The 17,386-nt window shown below is 42.1% G+C and overlaps 1 protein-coding gene and 1 non-coding gene across 3 annotated transcripts; one reads left to right on the plus strand and one right to left on the minus strand.

The window, feature by feature from the left end:
• Nucleotides 1-1,336: 1,336 nt before the first annotated feature.
• On the plus strand, nt 1,337-12,875 carry plpp1a (phospholipid phosphatase 1a). Of its 2 annotated transcripts, none has more exons than XM_085464004.1 (6): nt 1,337-1,929; nt 5,663-5,814; nt 7,139-7,419; nt 9,961-10,018; nt 11,491-11,667; nt 11,835-12,875. In XM_085464004.1, exons 1-6 carry the CDS (start codon nt 1,872-1,874, stop codon nt 11,952-11,954), a joined length of 846 nt encoding a protein of 281 aa, XP_085320130.1. In that variant the 5' UTR covers nt 1,337-1,871; the 3' UTR covers nt 11,955-12,875. The 2 variants fall into 2 exon arrangements, with proteins under 2 accessions (XP_085320130.1, XP_085320129.1); XM_085464003.1 differs by lacking the exon at nt 5,663-5,814 and adding an exon at nt 4,223-4,377 and having other exon boundaries at nt 1,340-1,929.
• A 3,717-nt stretch (nt 12,876-16,592) lies between these two features.
• On the minus strand, nt 16,593-16,664 carry trnae-uuc (transfer RNA glutamic acid (anticodon UUC)). The gene has a single exon. It is a non-coding gene; the product is annotated as a tRNA-Glu (tRNA).
• Nucleotides 16,665-17,386: the final 722 nt, after the last annotated feature.

Genomic DNA, 17,386 nt, shown 5'->3' on the forward strand with positions numbered 1-17,386 from the left:
AGCTAAATAACCAGGGCTGCACATAAGTGGTCCGCAGGTGCGCATTCGCTGTCAAAATAAAAAACACGCACAAGGGTTAGGGTTAAATTTAAAAACTGTACTTTTGAGTTAAAATATATATTTATAATTTTAATAAATGACAAATTAAAAATGCATGAACATTTTTTTGTATCGAAAAAATATCGAACCGTGACACCAAAGTATCGAACCGAACCGAACCGTGAATTTTGTGTATCGTTGCACCCCTAATATATATATATATATATATATATATATATAAATATATATATATATACATACTAGGGGAGGCAAACATGTTAATACAGTGTGTTAACATGTTTAATACAGTGATTTCACTTCTTTACAGTGGGGGAAAAGAAGTGAAATCTAAGTCTTTAAGTTATCGGTCCTTTAAGACTATATATCTGTTTATTTCTCGTGCATTAACAAGTAAGCAAAATAGTGATGGCTGTTGAAGTAAACTTTTAAAAATTAGCATATCCTCTTCTTTTTAACTTTCTAACCTCTCTTTAACTTTGTCTCCAAACTGATCAAACTGAGACCTGAAATGTGACTCACTTGGATTTGAGATTTGTTCACTGATGAATATGTGATCGGGGACATCATGAGCGTGTAATACATCAGGTATGCAAACTGAATTTATAAGGTTTTAGGAACTAGAGCTGTTGCAAATGGCTGTGCTGAAGTTAGTGTTTCCTCTTTTAACTTTAACTCCTTCATGGTTTTAACTTTAACTCCTTCATGGACATTGGACATGCAATGTTTTGTTTAGAGGGCTATATAACCAATGTCAGTCAATTTTTTGTGTTTAAATATCTGCAGATAAATCAGGGTGATCACGGGACTGAAAACATTGGAATGTGAATCCATGCTAAAGAAGTGCGCACGTTCAACCACCGGACCCTAGAGGGCGATATTGATACAGCGGTTCAATGAAAAATGTTTATTTATTTGTGAAATTAAAATGCAAAAGGCAGTTTCTAAAAGGACAGCACGCATTAAACTTTTGTTTTTGTTAGACATTAGCTATAATTATGTACATACAAATTATAAGCCATAGCCTAAAAAAGCCGTTCTCCACATCTTTTAAGATGCAATAAAATATCCAAACAATCAGGCCTAATATTAGTTTAATACATGTATTTAGACATTCAGGGTCCCCAGAGGCACATCTTCATAATTCTACTAATTTTCTCAGCGGAAAAAAAGTTAATAATTGCCTTGTAATTGTAAAAACCTTTTTTTTTTCAACAATCTACCGATATTACTTGAACGCACCATTTTAAAGCTTCATATTTCCCCCAGCTTCACGCGGGTACGTGAAGGCAGCAGCGGGCCTTGCGTAGCTGCGATCTCCTCGGGTCTTCTCGGGTCCGCCACAGCCTCGTGTTTCATTGGATACACACAGCGACACGCGGGACAGCTGCGAGCCGAGACTCGCTGTTTGTTTTTATCACGAAGCTTTTTTTTTTATTTATTCCAAATCGGCTGTAAATCCATCATGAAGCATATGCGGAGTCATCGGCTGCGCTGCAGTTCACCACCACCGCCCCCACCCAACTACAACAACATCAACAAACACAGCAGCGGGGCCGGTCTGTGAGCCACACTCGCTTCTTTTGATATGCAGCTGCTCTCCTGTGTCCGGGGTGGTCTTTGTGTTTATTTGGAGGGCATCGGCTTTTATTGTGCTTTTTAAACAGCTCGCTGCTGCCTTCCTTTGGCTCTCATTCAATCGGAAGGAGCACAGCAGCAGCTACGTCCTGAGGAGGAGCGTCCCCCTGGTGTTTTATTACGGCAGAAGACCCGGCAGCAGACAGGGACTCAGGAAAGCACAGACAAGAGACAACATGTTCGACATGAGAGGGATCCCCTTTGTCCTATTAGATATAGTCTGTCTGGTTCTGGGTATGTATTTAAACGCCTTTTTCCCGTCCTCGCTTTTATGTACTATGCTGTTAGTCTTTTTGATGTAAGCCGATTTAGGAAGCAGGTATAAACCTGCTGAATGGGTATTTAGCAGCTTTCGTTCACGTGAAGGGAGTGGTGCTGGATTCACTGACGTTGTATTTACAGTGGTGCTACAGTACAGCTGTAATATGTGAGCTTATCTTCAGCAGCTTCTATGCAAACTGACTTTTCAGTTTGTGCTGGCAAAGCATGTGCTGATAAATAATTATGACATTAGACGCAGTGTAAAACTAATAATTCATGCGTTGAATATCATATTAATTACACTGTACCAGTAGATTTCTCTCCTGATCTTGTGGTTTGGTACTTGTGGCGCACTGACTTATTCTTTTACTTATGTAAGGGGAAGTTTGGAGTCTATATGCTGCTCTATAATCTGTGACTCATTTAAGCCAAATGTAAATTTCCTGACACTTAGTTTAGAATACAGTGCTACCTCTGCTCAGCAAAGTTTCCTGATACATGTGACCACACTTTCCCTACTGTTGACGTGTTGAATAGCCCCACGTGGTGGGACCCGTGGATTGAGTTAGAGACTCATTTCTCAGTCTCTGTTCCTACCAAAGATCTTCTCCAGACACGGCAAACACAAACTGGCCATTAAAGTGAAGCAAAGAGATTCTACCATTATAATGAAGAGCACTTTTTAACCACTCCCAACAGGGCTGGGGGGCTGGGGCTGCTTGTCCCCGAGCCTGGTTCTGCTGGAGGTCTCTTCCTGTTAAAAGAAAGTTTTTCCTCCCCACTGTCGCCAAGTGCTTACTCACAGAGTGTCGTATGATTCTTGGGAGTTGGTCTGTTGTAGGGTTTGTTGTTGTGGCTTGGCGCTATACAAATAAAATGTGATTAAATTTAATTCATATCATGTTTCAACAGGTCTTATAGTCGTGTTGATATTTCTCATTTGGCCATCGCAGTAATTGCTTTGTCTTAGATTTAAGGTGAGCAAAAAGAAACATATATCAATTAAAGGATGCAGATTTCTTTCTGCTCTACACCTGAACCTGTGTTGCCCTGAGAAGCTGCTTGACTGCCTGCGTGCAGTTCACATTCACCCTTTAATTCAAAGGGGCTATTAAATTACAAGCAGGCATCTTGTGAGAGTCTGTTTCCAGACAGATGAGGCTGTTAGCAGCAGTCATGCACTGCTGCATGTTGCCAAACATGCACATGCATGTTGTGCTGTTAGAGTCACAGGAATGTCATCTGGTAAATGTGAGATTAAGATTTTTCTTTTTTTTTTCTTCTCTGCCTATTTGTTTGTGTTTGGCCGCTCGCAGCAGTTGTAAAGTTAGCCGTGAGCTGTCTGGTGTGCGTTTCAGTCCCAGCTTTCTGGCATCTCCAGCTGCTCCAGGTTGTCAACTTCAGCTGGTGAGGAGCTGTCCCTCATGAGGGTGAGGACAGCTGCAGAGGAGGCGCGCAGAGCGGAAATACCAGGCCGAATGAATGGGCAGTTTATTTGTAGATGATGGCATATCCTGGCGTTGTGCATCTGTGCGCGCCGGTCCATTTGCAGTCTTGCGCATTACCTTTCACTGATGGACTCATGCTTTCTGCTTAAATGAATCTTGTCTTCTCCGCACCGTACAATGAGCTAAACAGGCCAAACAGCCTGCAGGAATGGCAGCAGCATTACATCAAGACTTTGGACTAACTAATCAGCCCGTTCTGGTATCCTTATGGTATTTTATCTTAGCCGAGTCCAAAGCTCCTCTCACATCTGTGTGAGTCAGTCGTCCAGCCACAAACCTCTCAGCGCAGTTTGCTGACAAATTGCCCAAAGAGTGGTTATGTCACTCGTGCCGGAAGATGTTTTCATCTTTAAAATGTAATGTTGCAGAGTATAAACCAGTATTTCTTGTGTAACCTGATGTAGTTCTTACTTACTATTAGGACAGGTACTGCATTTCATTACAAGGTAGTGCAGCTGTTGTAGATGTTCAGTCTTTTTCACCATATAATCACCAGTCTGAAGTAGTCCTGAACTAATGCCACACATTGTTCTTATTGTTCTTGTTCTTCAACATTATTAATAAAAATAAAATAAAGCAAACAGCTTTTTATGATATATTGATTTGTGATTTTGTTCTTTTCATCAAATTTAACGACACAAGTAATACATAATAAGGTTTGTGCCGTTTGACACCTTCGTTCTGTATGATATGTTGTATGTTTTTTTAACGTGTGAATTTTTTGCTGTGGTAATTCCTCCCGGTCTCTCCTTCCACAGGAGGTCTGCCTCTGGCAGCCTATAACCTGGGTAAGATCCGTCCCTACCAAAGGGGCTTTTTCTGTACAGACGACAGCATCAAGTACCCTTTCCACAGCAGTACAATCACCTCCACGGTGCTCTACACTGTGGGCTTCGCCCTGCCCATTAGCTGTGTAAGTAGGAGTCGCTTAAAGCAGGCTCAACATACATACACGACCCGCTTCACAGCCAATATATTGACTTGCCAACAAGCACGTGTTCCGTTCTGAGCCGGTTCCTGTGGTGTGACGCATAAGCGGCTGTTTTAGTGCCCCACCTGCATGGAAAGCAGTCTTTACTGTTGTTATCAGCTTTGGCAAGTCAAAATATCCACTGTGAGGCGGTCTGTGGGGACTGAGAGAGCAGCACATCAAAGAATAAACACCCAGAGTCGAATGGAGGACAGCAGTGACACCGCTGACTGTTACTGAGACTCTGAATATGTGTCGGCTGCTTTTACTGGAGGTGTATTAAAAAGAGTTAAAGGTGAAGGAGGATGTCCACTTTACAACTACTGCAGAACAATTAATAATAGTTTATTTTATTGTCATTGTCAAGCACTACAGATGGATTTGTGGGGGGAAAAACCCTGTAATTCACTTGTTTGGTTTCCTGATGCAGTCAAAGAACTCTAAATCACATTTAGTCCAGCAAAGCACACAATCGACTATTTCCAGATATTTAATTGTGGATAATGACTGAGGCCAGGCCTTTTGGAGGGGTGTGGGGGGTTGGTTTTATGTAAACATCAGAGAGAACTTTATGTCTCTGTTATTAATCTGTGCAACAGACATTCAGGCTGCGTCCTCTGTTCCTTAAAATAGCTGGAATGCTCTTCTGGAACAGAGCGGTTGTTTCTGGAGAATGACGGGAAGAGCAGGAAGAGCGTCTGCTTTCTGCTGCTTTTGTAGCATCAGTGATTCATCCCTCTCTTTTTTTCCCTCAATGTCTAATAACTGCTGTTCAGCGTTATTGCGATTGACTCCATTGTTCCCTGTCTGTTGATGTGAGGTTTGGGAGGATACGTGGGGATATGGAACAGGACCACTGAGGAAGTTTTTTTTTCTTTTTAGGAAAGAGGAAAGTGTGTTGATAACAAAGAGTCCGAATCCGCCTAGAAACACGATCGCCGCTGTTCCCAGCACAGGAGCAACGGAGATGCACCTGCTCAGCTCTAATCTTTTTTAGGATTGACTTTTCTTCATTAACAGAAACACTAACCACAGTTTCACCATCTGTCGCTCTAACACTTTAACTATTAATGATGTTCCTGAAAGCCGGACTTCAGAGGAGCGTGGGCTTTTCCTCAACGCCCTCTCACGTGGCTGCTGGCTCTTGCTTTGCGTGGTGGAGAGATCTCTGTCCCGCTGACATCTTGTAACCTGTATTTGTTTCTCTGTCTCATTGCTTCTCTGGTAGCTGGACTCCCATTTGCAATTCTCACTCTGCGACACAGTCCTTTCCACCGGGGCTTTTTCTGTAACGATGATTCAATCAAGTACCCCTATAAAGACGACACCATTTCCTATCAGTTGTTAGGAGGTGTCATGATTCCCGTCACGGTACTCACTGTAAGTGCACAGTTTTTGTTTTCTGTTCACTTTTGTACATCTTTTTTTTTTACTCTTCTTCAGTTTGGAGTTTTGCTGACTGCTTTCATCCACTTCTTTTTTCTTCTTATACTCGTGACCCTGCTTAATGGAACTGCATGGTTCTAATCCTCAATGCATGATTTGTTTTGCTTTTTAAAAAACATTTTAACCCCACTCTACTAATGTGCTAGCAGTTTGATTTGTTCAAATCATTTTTGAATGTTCTACATTTAATGAGGAAACAGAAAAGAGGTAGGGGTTTGTTTTTTTTACCTGACCTAATCTGCCGCCTCGGGCTTTAAAATAGAGCAGATGTGTAACCTACAGATGTGAAGGTCTACGCAAACCTTCTAGTGATGACGGAGGTCAGGTTTTATCATTTTAAGTAATGACACGGCTATTTAGAGTTGTTAAACCTACCCTATTTTTAACTGTAAGTCGAGATAAAGCAGCTCTTCTGCTGTAAAGTAATAATGAAGAAGCAGTGTGTTTGTTTAAGCCTTCGAGGCCTGTTGCCTGTTCATAGCGTTGCAGAAACATGATAACGTGCTCATAAGCCTCAGGTTTCATTTAAAGTTTCAGATGAACTGAAAGAGAGAGGCTTACTGTGTTAAGTGGACATCCTCCTGTGACCTCAGCAGCTGTTGCAGAGCCCTTCTGATTACCGTCAAATGAGCATTTATGTATTTCGAAAGCAGCATTATGAGAAGGATTTTCTTCGTTGTAAAGGATTAGATCAGAAGATCAAAAAAAACAAATTTGTCAGACATTTCGTTCATAATGTCATAATCTTAGCATAAAAACTGGAAATGAAGAAATAGCACAGATTCAAAGTTGGCTCCACTCTGTGTCTGGTTCTGTTGGAGGTTTCTTCCTGTTAAAAGGGAGTTTTTCCTTCCCACTGTCACCAAGTGCTTGTTCAAAGGGGTTTGTCTGGTTGTTGGGGTTTTCTCTGCATTATTGTAGAGTCTTTACCTTACAGTATAAAGCAGCTTGAGGTGGCTGTGTTTGTGATTTGGTGCTATATAAATGAGATTTAATTGAATTATTCATAACCACATGTCCAGTCTTTGCTAATTTGTGGGTTTATATTCAGGTCCTGATTTGACAGAAGAGTCAATCTTCTGATCTAATTCTTGTTTAAGAAGCAAATCATCATAGATGAGTCTTCAAAAACAAAATCAAAACAATGATCCTGGGATTTTGCCTCCGACGTTCATTTATCTGCATCTTCTTTTTAAATGTGTCACTCTGTCATTCTGTATAAAGGTGTAACTCTGTGTCCTCCCGCCCCTCGTTGCAGATGATTGTTGGCGAGTGTCTTTTAGTTCATCTAAACCGCATCAAGTCCAAGTCGTCTTTCGGCAGCTACGTTGCCTGCCTTTACAAAGCCATCGGCACCTTCGTTTTCGGTGCCGCCATGAGCCAGTCTCTGACGGACATCGCCAAGTATTCGATCGGCCGGCTTAGGCCGCACTTCCTGGATTTGTGCAGACCGGACTGGAAACTGATCAACTGCTCTGCAGGGACTTACATTGAAGACTTCACCTGCACTGGAGACGCGAAGCAGGTCAACGAGGCCCGGTATGTATGACCCAGCACCAGGAAAGCAGAGCTCCAAGCACAGAGCAAAAATGATGTCTAGGCTAGCTTCTCAAGTGTGATGATTCAGTGCTTTATGTTGTATAATGTCTAGCTGGCCTTTTATTGGAAAAAAGCAAACCATTTAAACAGATCACCATGGACTCTGATTCATCTTTTTATTCTGATGTTTAGATTTGAAACTAGCGGTTGCAGCCCGAGTTCAAATAAGAATGAATTTGTTTCTTTTTTTGATTTCAGATGTTGAAACGAACACCTCTTTTCCAACTTTATGCACACCAGCTTTGTTTGTTTTGGGGTTTTCTTGTTGTTGAGCTGATTATTGGAAAAATCCTCAGGCCATTGTTTTGTAACATGTTCACAGTGTAAGCACAAAGGGCAGAGGTGAAGCATGTCACTGAACAACCTCTGAATAGCCGTTTTAGAGTTGTGCTTCTGACTTTCAGCTTGTGCTCAGCATCACTTGCATCTATTACTGAAGCGTAAATGAGAACAAGCACATCAAACCTAGCAACGTCACTCCAATGTGAGAAATATGTAGGTTCCAGTTATACGTGTAAGACTGAGTTGAGATGGCCCCTTTTGATATTATAAATAAGCTAGATTCTCAGCACTTACTCAGCAGCATATCCTGCAGGAGATAGTGGTTCAGCAGCCGCAACCATGAGCTGTATTTGTAAGTACACAACTGCTGCGATCTGTTGGGGTTGATGGGAGGCAGACAGGACATAAAGACACACTGTGGAAGAAAGCCAGAGATTAATAATAACTAATGATCTGTGAGCACACAGTAATTCATTTTTAGATTCACACAGCCTAAATGTATTTGTCCTTCCTGGCTGAGGCTGCAGCAGGATTATACTTCTGAAGTCTTATTTGTTCTTTATAATGTTCTTGTAAGAAATATCCAGCTTTACTCCCATCCATTGTCCATTGTTTACCGCCACCGGCGGCGTTAGCACCACCGCTCATACCGAGACCCAGAAAAGCCGGGTCAGTTAATTCAGTTGAGAACCACATGACCGCTTGATTTGATTTTGGTCGTTAGGGAAGGGAAACAAACCTTGGTTATGTTGCACTCCTTCATAGTACAGTCATCATTAATGATCTTCTGGCATAGATAAAGATCGTTTTTAAAAAAACAGCTGGGAAGTGTTTAGATGTGCTAAATGGGTGACATCTGTAATGTGCGCAGCTGCACCGCGAGCCGCTTTGAGTAATATCACAGGAATGTAAAGCGTATTTTGATTTAAGGTCTCTGTCTCTTATCGGCTCAGAGCAGGAGGAAGAGTATTGGGAGGAGAGGATTTCCTCTTCTCAGTCTGACGGAGGCCCGGCCACAGAGGAGTGATGCGTGTTTATTATGGGCTGTGAGGAGGTTTACGTTACATTTGCTTCTCCCCTTCTTTATCTGTTTAAAGCGAGACGGGGAAACGTTTTGCTCGAGCTGCGGCCCTTGAGCGTAAAGGGCCCACCTACCCTTTACCGCTCTGGGGTATCTGCTGTACGTTTATCAGGGCGTGGTGCACAATCATTGCTTCCTGGAGCACCATTATTACTCAGCAGTCTGCTTTTTTTTTAAATAAAAAGCTGCTCCCTGTCTTTGTTGGCATCTGCTGGACTCTAATGCATCTAATAACTGCAACAGGAGAGGAGAGAGGAGGCTGAGATAGACTGCCCAGCATCATCTTACAGTAATATGACACCTCTGTGTCTAAGGTTTACTGCCCAGCAAAGACACAGCTCACTGTCAACGATTGAGTTCGTTTCCATGGACATGAAATCACAAATATTGATTTGTAAGGTGGCAATCATGAATTTTTCATCCTGTGATCCCTCACAGGATGCCACAGTCCTAATCTGATGCCACTGTTGGGGATTTATGGAGGTCGGCATTGTTATTGTTTACTCTGCTGGGTGTAACTAACAGTCGCTGCTGGGGAGTTGATTTATAGATTAGCTTAATTGTTAATGATGATGAAGATTTTCAGCTTTGCCATTTTGAGGGATTTCCTGTAGAGCTTTTAAAGAAAATAAGTGTCATGTTAGCAGCTCTGGGCCTAAAGTGTGCTTTTAGGTCAAAGGATAATTCTGGGTTTTTATTACAACCTAGTATATTTCTCGTTTATTCCAGCTCCTGGGGCTCATGCTAACCTGGCTCTCTAGGGTTAGGGGAAATAAGATGTTGAATTTAAAGCAGAGTATTGCAAGTATTGGTTTATAGAGATCCTTAACGCAGTGGCGGATTTTTTTTTTTTCAAATTCCTCCACATAATCCACTGATTTTCAACAAGCAGCAGGTTGTTCTGCGCTGCAGTCCAGGCCCTAAATCTGATCAGTAAAAGCCTCCTGACTGGGAAAATTGTGCCACAGTATCCACAGTGTGTGCACATGACTGCTGATGTGGTGTTTCAAACGAGAGCTAACTAAAGCCGGGGACTCTCCAGTCAGCTCAGACCGCTGTGTTAATAAAAACATGTCCTTACTCGGGTGTTGAGCTGTGCTTTTGTCTCTCTGTTGCAGGCTCTCGTTCTACTCCGGCCACTCGTCTTTTTCCATGTACTGCATGCTCTTCCTCGCTGTAAGTATCTCAGCCAGCTGCATGTTGATCTGTAATCCCATCCATCAATGTATGACTTGACCAGTGTGGCGGCTGAGGAAGCAAGGTTATTATAGTTAACTGAAAACTAAAATTCGATGTCAAAGAAACATTTTAGCTAATCAAAAAAACAACAACTAAAGATCAGACTCCTTGAAAAAGTAACTAAAATGAATTAAAACAAAGAGAAAGTTTTAGTATTTGTTTGAACTATCCATCCATTCTTATATGCTTATCCAATCCAAGGTCGGGGTGAGTGGGGGATTTTCTTATAGTTTATAATCTATCATTAAAATTATAACTTTAACTAATTATAATTAGATTGAAACTAATAAAATCTTAATTAAATTCAAATTCAGTGAGGGTAGGGAGAGAAAAAAAACAACCAAACTAGTTAGTTTAGTTTTTATTGTTTGAAAATGTTTAGCATTTTCAAACAATAAAAACTGAAGTTACTTAAGCAAACCTGCTCTGGAAGCAGAAATAAAAGTGATTAGATGTTACTTGTCCCCCACAGAGTGCAGGAACTTTCCCTTTATTTCCCAGCAAAGCTCCACTTTCTACATCTTCCGCCTGTTAATGTACAGCTACGCCCGTCAGTCGTTGAAAACAAGGAAACTCTCCTTCAGATGGTCTAATGGACACAAAGGCACAACTTTTCACCTCTCCGCTACGCTGACGAGTCCATAACTGTAGCCACGTTCCTGGTTGTTTAGACGAAATTATGCAAATGCTTCACCAAGGCTGTTTATGATAAGCTGAGTGTCTGCTGGCTGTTGTTTCATGGCGTCACGAAGCAGACATCATTATGTTCCAAATGATTACTTACAGTTCTTTAAGGTTACATCTGTGCACCTTCAACCTCGCGCCCGTTATCAGCAGCACTTCCGTGTGTTGTTCTGAGGAGATTTTACTGCCCAGCACCGATGAACTTTGCGGTCTGCTGACTCATTCAACAGCAGCAGATATAAATACACACAGGGACAAAGTCTTGGCAAACCTCTCACACACACCCTCCGGCAAAGAGGAAGTTTGAAGTATGGAAAAGCGCTGCCATTTAAATGACATTTGCGTCAGAATTGAAGTGCAGCAGGAAGACACGAAGCATGAATCTTTGCAAAGCCATGGAGCTTGTCTGTCCTTGGGGCCACACCCTGTTTTAAACATAAACAAATGAACTCACTGGACACTGTTCCTGAGGCAAACAGAGATATAGAGACATTTATCAGCTTAGATCATCGATCAATTGCAGATAAACGGCCTGCATTGAACAAATTCCTTCTATCAGTAAAATTCTGAGACCAGCAGGGGTTTTTTCACATCCTTTCCCTTCGTGAACGTCCAGCCGCTCATTGCGGAAGCGGGAACAGAAGCGTGTACTAGGCTTTGACAGTGACACATGTGCTTGTTTGTGACCGTCTGTACTTTAAAAGCATGGCCCTTGTGTTTCTCAGCTCTACCTGCAGGCTCGGCTCCAGGCCGACTGGGCGCGGCTGCTGAGACCGACCATCCAGTTTTTCCTGATTGCCGCCTCTGTGTACACCGGACTGTCGAGAGTGTCTGATTACAAGCATCACTGGAGCGACGTTCTCACCGGACTCATACAGGGCGCGCTCATGGCTCTGCTCGTGGTAAGTCCTGCACTGATCTTTAAGTTCAGCCCGCAGGGGGTTTTATATATCACCCCCTTCTGGCAGTCAAGGTAAGTACTCAAACGCTGTGTGTAGATGTAACTATTCAAACCTCAGTAGCACTTATTTTTAATTATTTTATTCATTTATTTTTTTGTCTATTACAGGTCTTCTTCGTGTCAGACTTTTTCAAGCCACAAATGGAGTCCCGTAAAGAGGCAGACATCCCACACACAACTCTGCAGGAGACGCCGACAAATGGAAACCACTTTGAAAGCCCTAACTAAGCTAAGTGAGCAGTGGAGGCGACCTCTGCTCTGTCCAAACGCACGCCCGGGATCCCAGCTCTCTACCTACCATCTCACGCCAATTATCTCTGATACCCTGCATGGATTTACAACGTGAAGTTACTTGATTGTGCATTAAGTGCGCCGGTGGACAAAACACATCCTAGAAAAACCCACACTGGCCTGTTCAATTTCAAGACAGTTTGCTGTCTCGTCCACCACTTCTCCTCGTGGCTGGAGAGAGCTGAGACAACCTGTACAATCCCTGTAGTTAAGCTGACTGAAGCAGATGTAGGTTAGGGGCTAGAGGTTCTGAGAGGATGGAACTCTTTTTTTTTTTTTAGCATGTATGAATCTACTGAACCAACGGAAAGACTTGTCTGCATGCACCCACTAAAGGGTCTGACCACTGCTGGGAGGGGTGGGGAGGTTGGAAACCTGTGAATGTATCTCTGCTTAGTGCTTTTCCTGACCTGGAGTCAGTGTGCTGGATGATCTGCTTTAGGGTCAGCTTGGTCTCCATCCTTCTGACCATGCTGCCTCAGGTTCATTGTTAATTAAAGGGCTGACGGCAAAGCCGATCCCAGACCAGAGGCTGTCGACACAGCTGCCGACTCCAGGTCAGCGCCGTCTTCCTCTCCAGCTATCTAACCTGATGTTCAAATCAGGAAGTTTGATTTGTATCACGACTGGTTAGAGTGCTGCAGAGTTCAAGTCATGTGTTGCCTTTGCTGGACTGCTGCTGCTATTACAGCTTCCTGTGTAACTAATGTAAACATAAATAAATGGACAGCGTGCTTTTTATATAATCTGTAAGTAAACAAATCACCCCACAGTCATTTATTGAAATATGTCAAATATGTACATCACGCTCCCACATCTAAAAAAACAAGAAAAAATAAAGCTGTTTATTATATCGTTTTTCCTGCATACACGGTTTTTGTCTTTAGTACTCGATGAGGTGCTGTGGGTGGAGCCCGGCAGGAGGCTTTTGATCTTTGTTATTCCGGCAGGAAAAGAAGTTAAAGAATGACTTTTTGAACATGTTTTACAATATTGACATAACTTTTCCTGAACAGATGCGTAATCTGAAAGCTTAGTTTATTGGTCAATCAACATGCATCCCCCCCCCCAAAAAAAAAAACCAATTACAAAAGGAAAATAATTACAAATACAGAAAATAATGTAACAATCAAATATCTTTATTTATAAGTGCCTAAAATTTATTGAGCAGCAGTACATCTAACAAACTGTCTGACAATTGTGAAAAGGCTCTGCTGTTTAGGGATTTAACACAGACTACGTTTTAAGAGAAACTAATAAATATCTGGTGATAAATGAACCATGGCTGTTCCTTACCTTCAGCAAACATCTCTGTGTTGCCAGTAGCTTTAGATCCAGTATGAAGTTTCTGCACTCTGATGATTTCAGGTGTCATCTGCTGCCGATGTTTTAACAAGTCTGAAGTCAACACGATGTCTACCATTAGGGTTTTACAGCACTTCATGTTTCCATTTGCTGACAGGCTTTATGGACATGCAGATTTCCCTTTCTAGTTAGGAGCATAGCACTTGCCTGCATGGCTTAAACTACTACCAATCAGATCTCATCTGGTATTACTGCCTCTGATTGGCCAGCCGGCTTGCCTGACCCTGTACAGAATCTGTGAGATATTGTCAACAACTACCTAACAGCCCCAAACTGCAGACGAGCTGAAGTCTGCATTCAAAACAACATCAGTACTTGAGTAAAACAACTGCAGTGCCACAAGCTGACTGCCTGCATGCAACAGTAACACTGTAGTTATTCATGGTAAACAAGCACCAAGCAAGTACTTCTTACTAGCTGAGCATTTTTCTATTGAACGCTGAAAAACGTCTTCCATTAATAGTCTAACATATTTACTTTCTGATTTTCCTCAAAATTAAGACTTGAAATATTTTTATGTGTAAAATCAACATCATAGAAATGTTAAGTTGATTCAACACAGTCACTGTGATAAAAACAAACAAGTAAATTAAATCCTCCCTCAGCTATTTCAGCTCAGTTTTACTTTCTTGTTATGATGCCATTCATTATTTCGCAGCTGAGGTCAGTGCTGGCACTCTGATGTCGGTGGACTCAAACCGCACACAATAAATGTCAGTTACAAGTGCGGCTCCAGGGTGGTAGAAAAAGCTTTCATATCCTTATTTAAGGATGTTCAGGAGAAGCTTCTGTTAAAGGTGGTTTTAACTACTATATACACTTTTGGGTTTAAGTCATGTGGTCTCATCGTTGGGTTGGACCCCTTTCAGATGTTCACAAAATAAGCTTATGGGGCTGTAAGAAGATTTAACGTGGAGAGCGGAGTATAAAATACATTTTTAAATTTTCTTTTCTCATCTCTTCTTCAAGAAAACAACATTCAGAGCAGCTGTTTCAGCTGGATTTTCTCCAAATACCAAATGATGTAGAAACACACAGCCAATCGGGCTGGGAAGCTATCATCTCCAGCTGAACTAGCAGCAGGTGGTCTTTAGTGACAGATGACAGCCCTGTATACACCACACACACACACACACACACACACACACACACACACACACACACACACACACACACACACACACACACACACACACATCTTTATGTCCACAAATAAAGGACTAAGAGGTGAGAGGAGTAACAAAAGTCCTGCTGAAAGAAAAAAAAAAGGTCAAAACACTAACAGAAGACACTTAATCCTCACCAGTAGCTCCAAAACACACCACTGAACTCAACACAATAGTGGATCAAGACCATCATCAGAGCCTTCCATCAGCCATCAGATAAATATGGCAAAGTCCAAAGACCATTTGTTAGGCTGAACCCACATAAAAAAAATCCACCCACCTGAAGATGCCAAGAATGCAAAAGGAGCTCTAATGTGCGGGAACAGGAATAAAGTTGTTTATGTCAATGTTCGGGGAAGGATGAATATTTGTACGCTGAGTCAAAGGAATGACTTGTTTGTGTTCGTTTGCCCCCACGTTTTCCTGGAAGACAAAGCAGGACAGCGAGGCGGTGGCTTGATCAGCTGTCAGATCATTCAATTGTCAGAAACTGTTGGACATCATCTCAGTCAGCAGGAACTCATCAGGACTGGAAACATTTACTTTTATCTTCTTTTTTTTTATCAAACATGAGCATTTAAAAAACAGGATCTCAGAGGAGGTGTGACGTGAGCTGCAGCAGACGTCTCCTTAATCTAAATTACAACTCTCTGACGGCATCGTGACTCAGGCGATGCTCAGCATTTCACCATGTGAGGGTCCAGTTTCCTTGTCTCATCAGTAATAAATGAAAACAGGGATGTGAACCCTCTCTTGTAAAGCCTCTTGTGACAGTTTGATTATAGCACTACTGCTACTACTCAAACTACAGATTTGTACCATGAAAATAAAGGCCAAAAGCATCTTTTAACAGATTGTAAGATGCTTTAAAAAAAACCAGGGATTGAACCACCAACCTTCTGCTCTACCTCCTGAGCCCAACCCGATTTCTGTTTAGAAGCTGCTCCACCCAGCAGTTTGCCATCCACACTGTGGGGTGTGAGATTATTGTTTATGCCAAGCAACCTTTCTCATTTTTAACTTGTTGGACTTCTTTCGGGGTTCCTTACAAAGCTGTGCGATAAGTACCAGCTGTCTTGCACATGAGATCATTTCAAACACCACTTTAGCTGTCAGAGTGATGGAGAGGAATGTGAATGAAAACTGCGTGCTTATCTAGCACCAACAGTTTCATTTATCTGCTAAAAACCTCTAACCCTCATCGTTACGACACAAAGATTTCACCAGCGCAGCTGAAATCAAAGCTCTTAAATCTCAAGCTCAGCTTCTCTGTGCTGGTGGCCATGTCTGTGTTGGTAAAGAAAAGAGATCACACATGCACACTTAAAAAAAAATGCATCTCAACTGCTCCGATACTCCTGACACGTACGGGATCACTACAGGTTTTCACTTGGGCAGCAGTTGTCCTTCTCTCCTGGAGCGTTCTTTAGGCGCCTTCCCAGCTTTGACAGAAGTCCAGCTGGGATAACCACATTTACTCAGGGTCTTCTTGATGTGATGTTCTGCTGTGTCTGTGGGGATGGTGTTCGCTCTGTGTTGTAGCGTCCTGATGACAGTGGATGATGAGAGTCAAACCTTAAATACTGATCCTTATGTGTAGGTTTACGGTACACAACAGCTTTTAAATGTCCCCCATTCCTGATGGAAATCTCACAGTCTAAGAAGGCTAACCTGCCACTTTTCATATCCTCCCTGGTGAATATGATGTGTCGGTCCACCGAGTTAATCTGATCTGTGAATTGCAGTAGGTCCTGAGATTTGATTTTCACACGTGTGTCATCCACATATCTGAACCAATGACTTGGTGGTGTTCCAGGGTAGGATAACAAAGCCCTCTTTTCCACTTCTTCCATGTACAAATTGGCCACGATGGGTGAAACTGGGAAAACCTGCAGTCAGCTGAGACTGAAGAAGTCACTTGGATGAGTGACAAAACGTTTCTCCCACTGATGAACAGTCAACTTTTGGATATTTACGTTATACTTTCCCACATTACTTCTGAATGGGAACCCATTTAAAATAACAAAGATACAAAAAGCAACATTTCCCATACTGGGAGTTGAACCCAGGCCACCTGGGTGAAAACCAGGAATCCTGACCACTAGACCATATGGGACCTCTTGGAGTGTTGGAGTATACCATGGTTGTTTTGCTTCTGATGTGACACAGAGTAAGTACAATGCAAACTTGTGACCATTTGGATGAGCCATTCTCATGATTTACATAGAAAGTTGTTTCCTGTTTGGTGCTTTCCCTGTGTGTGGGCAAAATAAGAGCCCACCAAAAAACAAAAAAAAAAAAAAAAAAAAAGATCAATGCAAGACTCATGCTACACAGCATGAAACAAAAGTCCCTTTCACTGAGCGTAATATTTCTGTGAGATGTGCAGTTCAGCCAGTGCTACCTGCTTTCCTAAACAAACGTGTAAAAAAATGTAAATCACCAACGGTGGCGTCTGTAAGGACTGGAGTGTAGAGAGACGAAAGAAGGACGATAAAGGATCGCAGCAGGAGTTTGAAGCTGTTAGGAAAAGTGGGTTAATCACCAGCCTACAAAGGAATCAGTTTAGTAATCCAGTTTGTGCTGGACTAGTTAGCTTAGCATTTCATTCAAACTTAACCTGGCTAATCCTCAGCACACTACAAACTTACTTTGGTTCCTTAAGTGTTGCTCATGCATTTCTTATTGAAGAAATCTTCGACTGTATAAGTAATTTTAGACCGTATTGTTCTGAACATGTGTAAAGACCTAGAGATACACAAACTGAAAGGACTCATGCAAATTACTTACAGTTTATATGTCAGCCTTTAAAGGCCATACAGGAGGAATTGTCCTTTT

This window comes from Copadichromis virginalis, linkage group LG7, assembly GCF_057382275.1.
Source record: "Copadichromis virginalis isolate Kocher_CV1m ecotype Utaka linkage group LG7, C_Virginalis_male_GT1.1, whole genome shotgun sequence".
NCBI classification, from domain to species: domain Eukaryota; kingdom Metazoa; phylum Chordata; class Actinopteri; order Cichliformes; family Cichlidae; genus Copadichromis; species Copadichromis virginalis.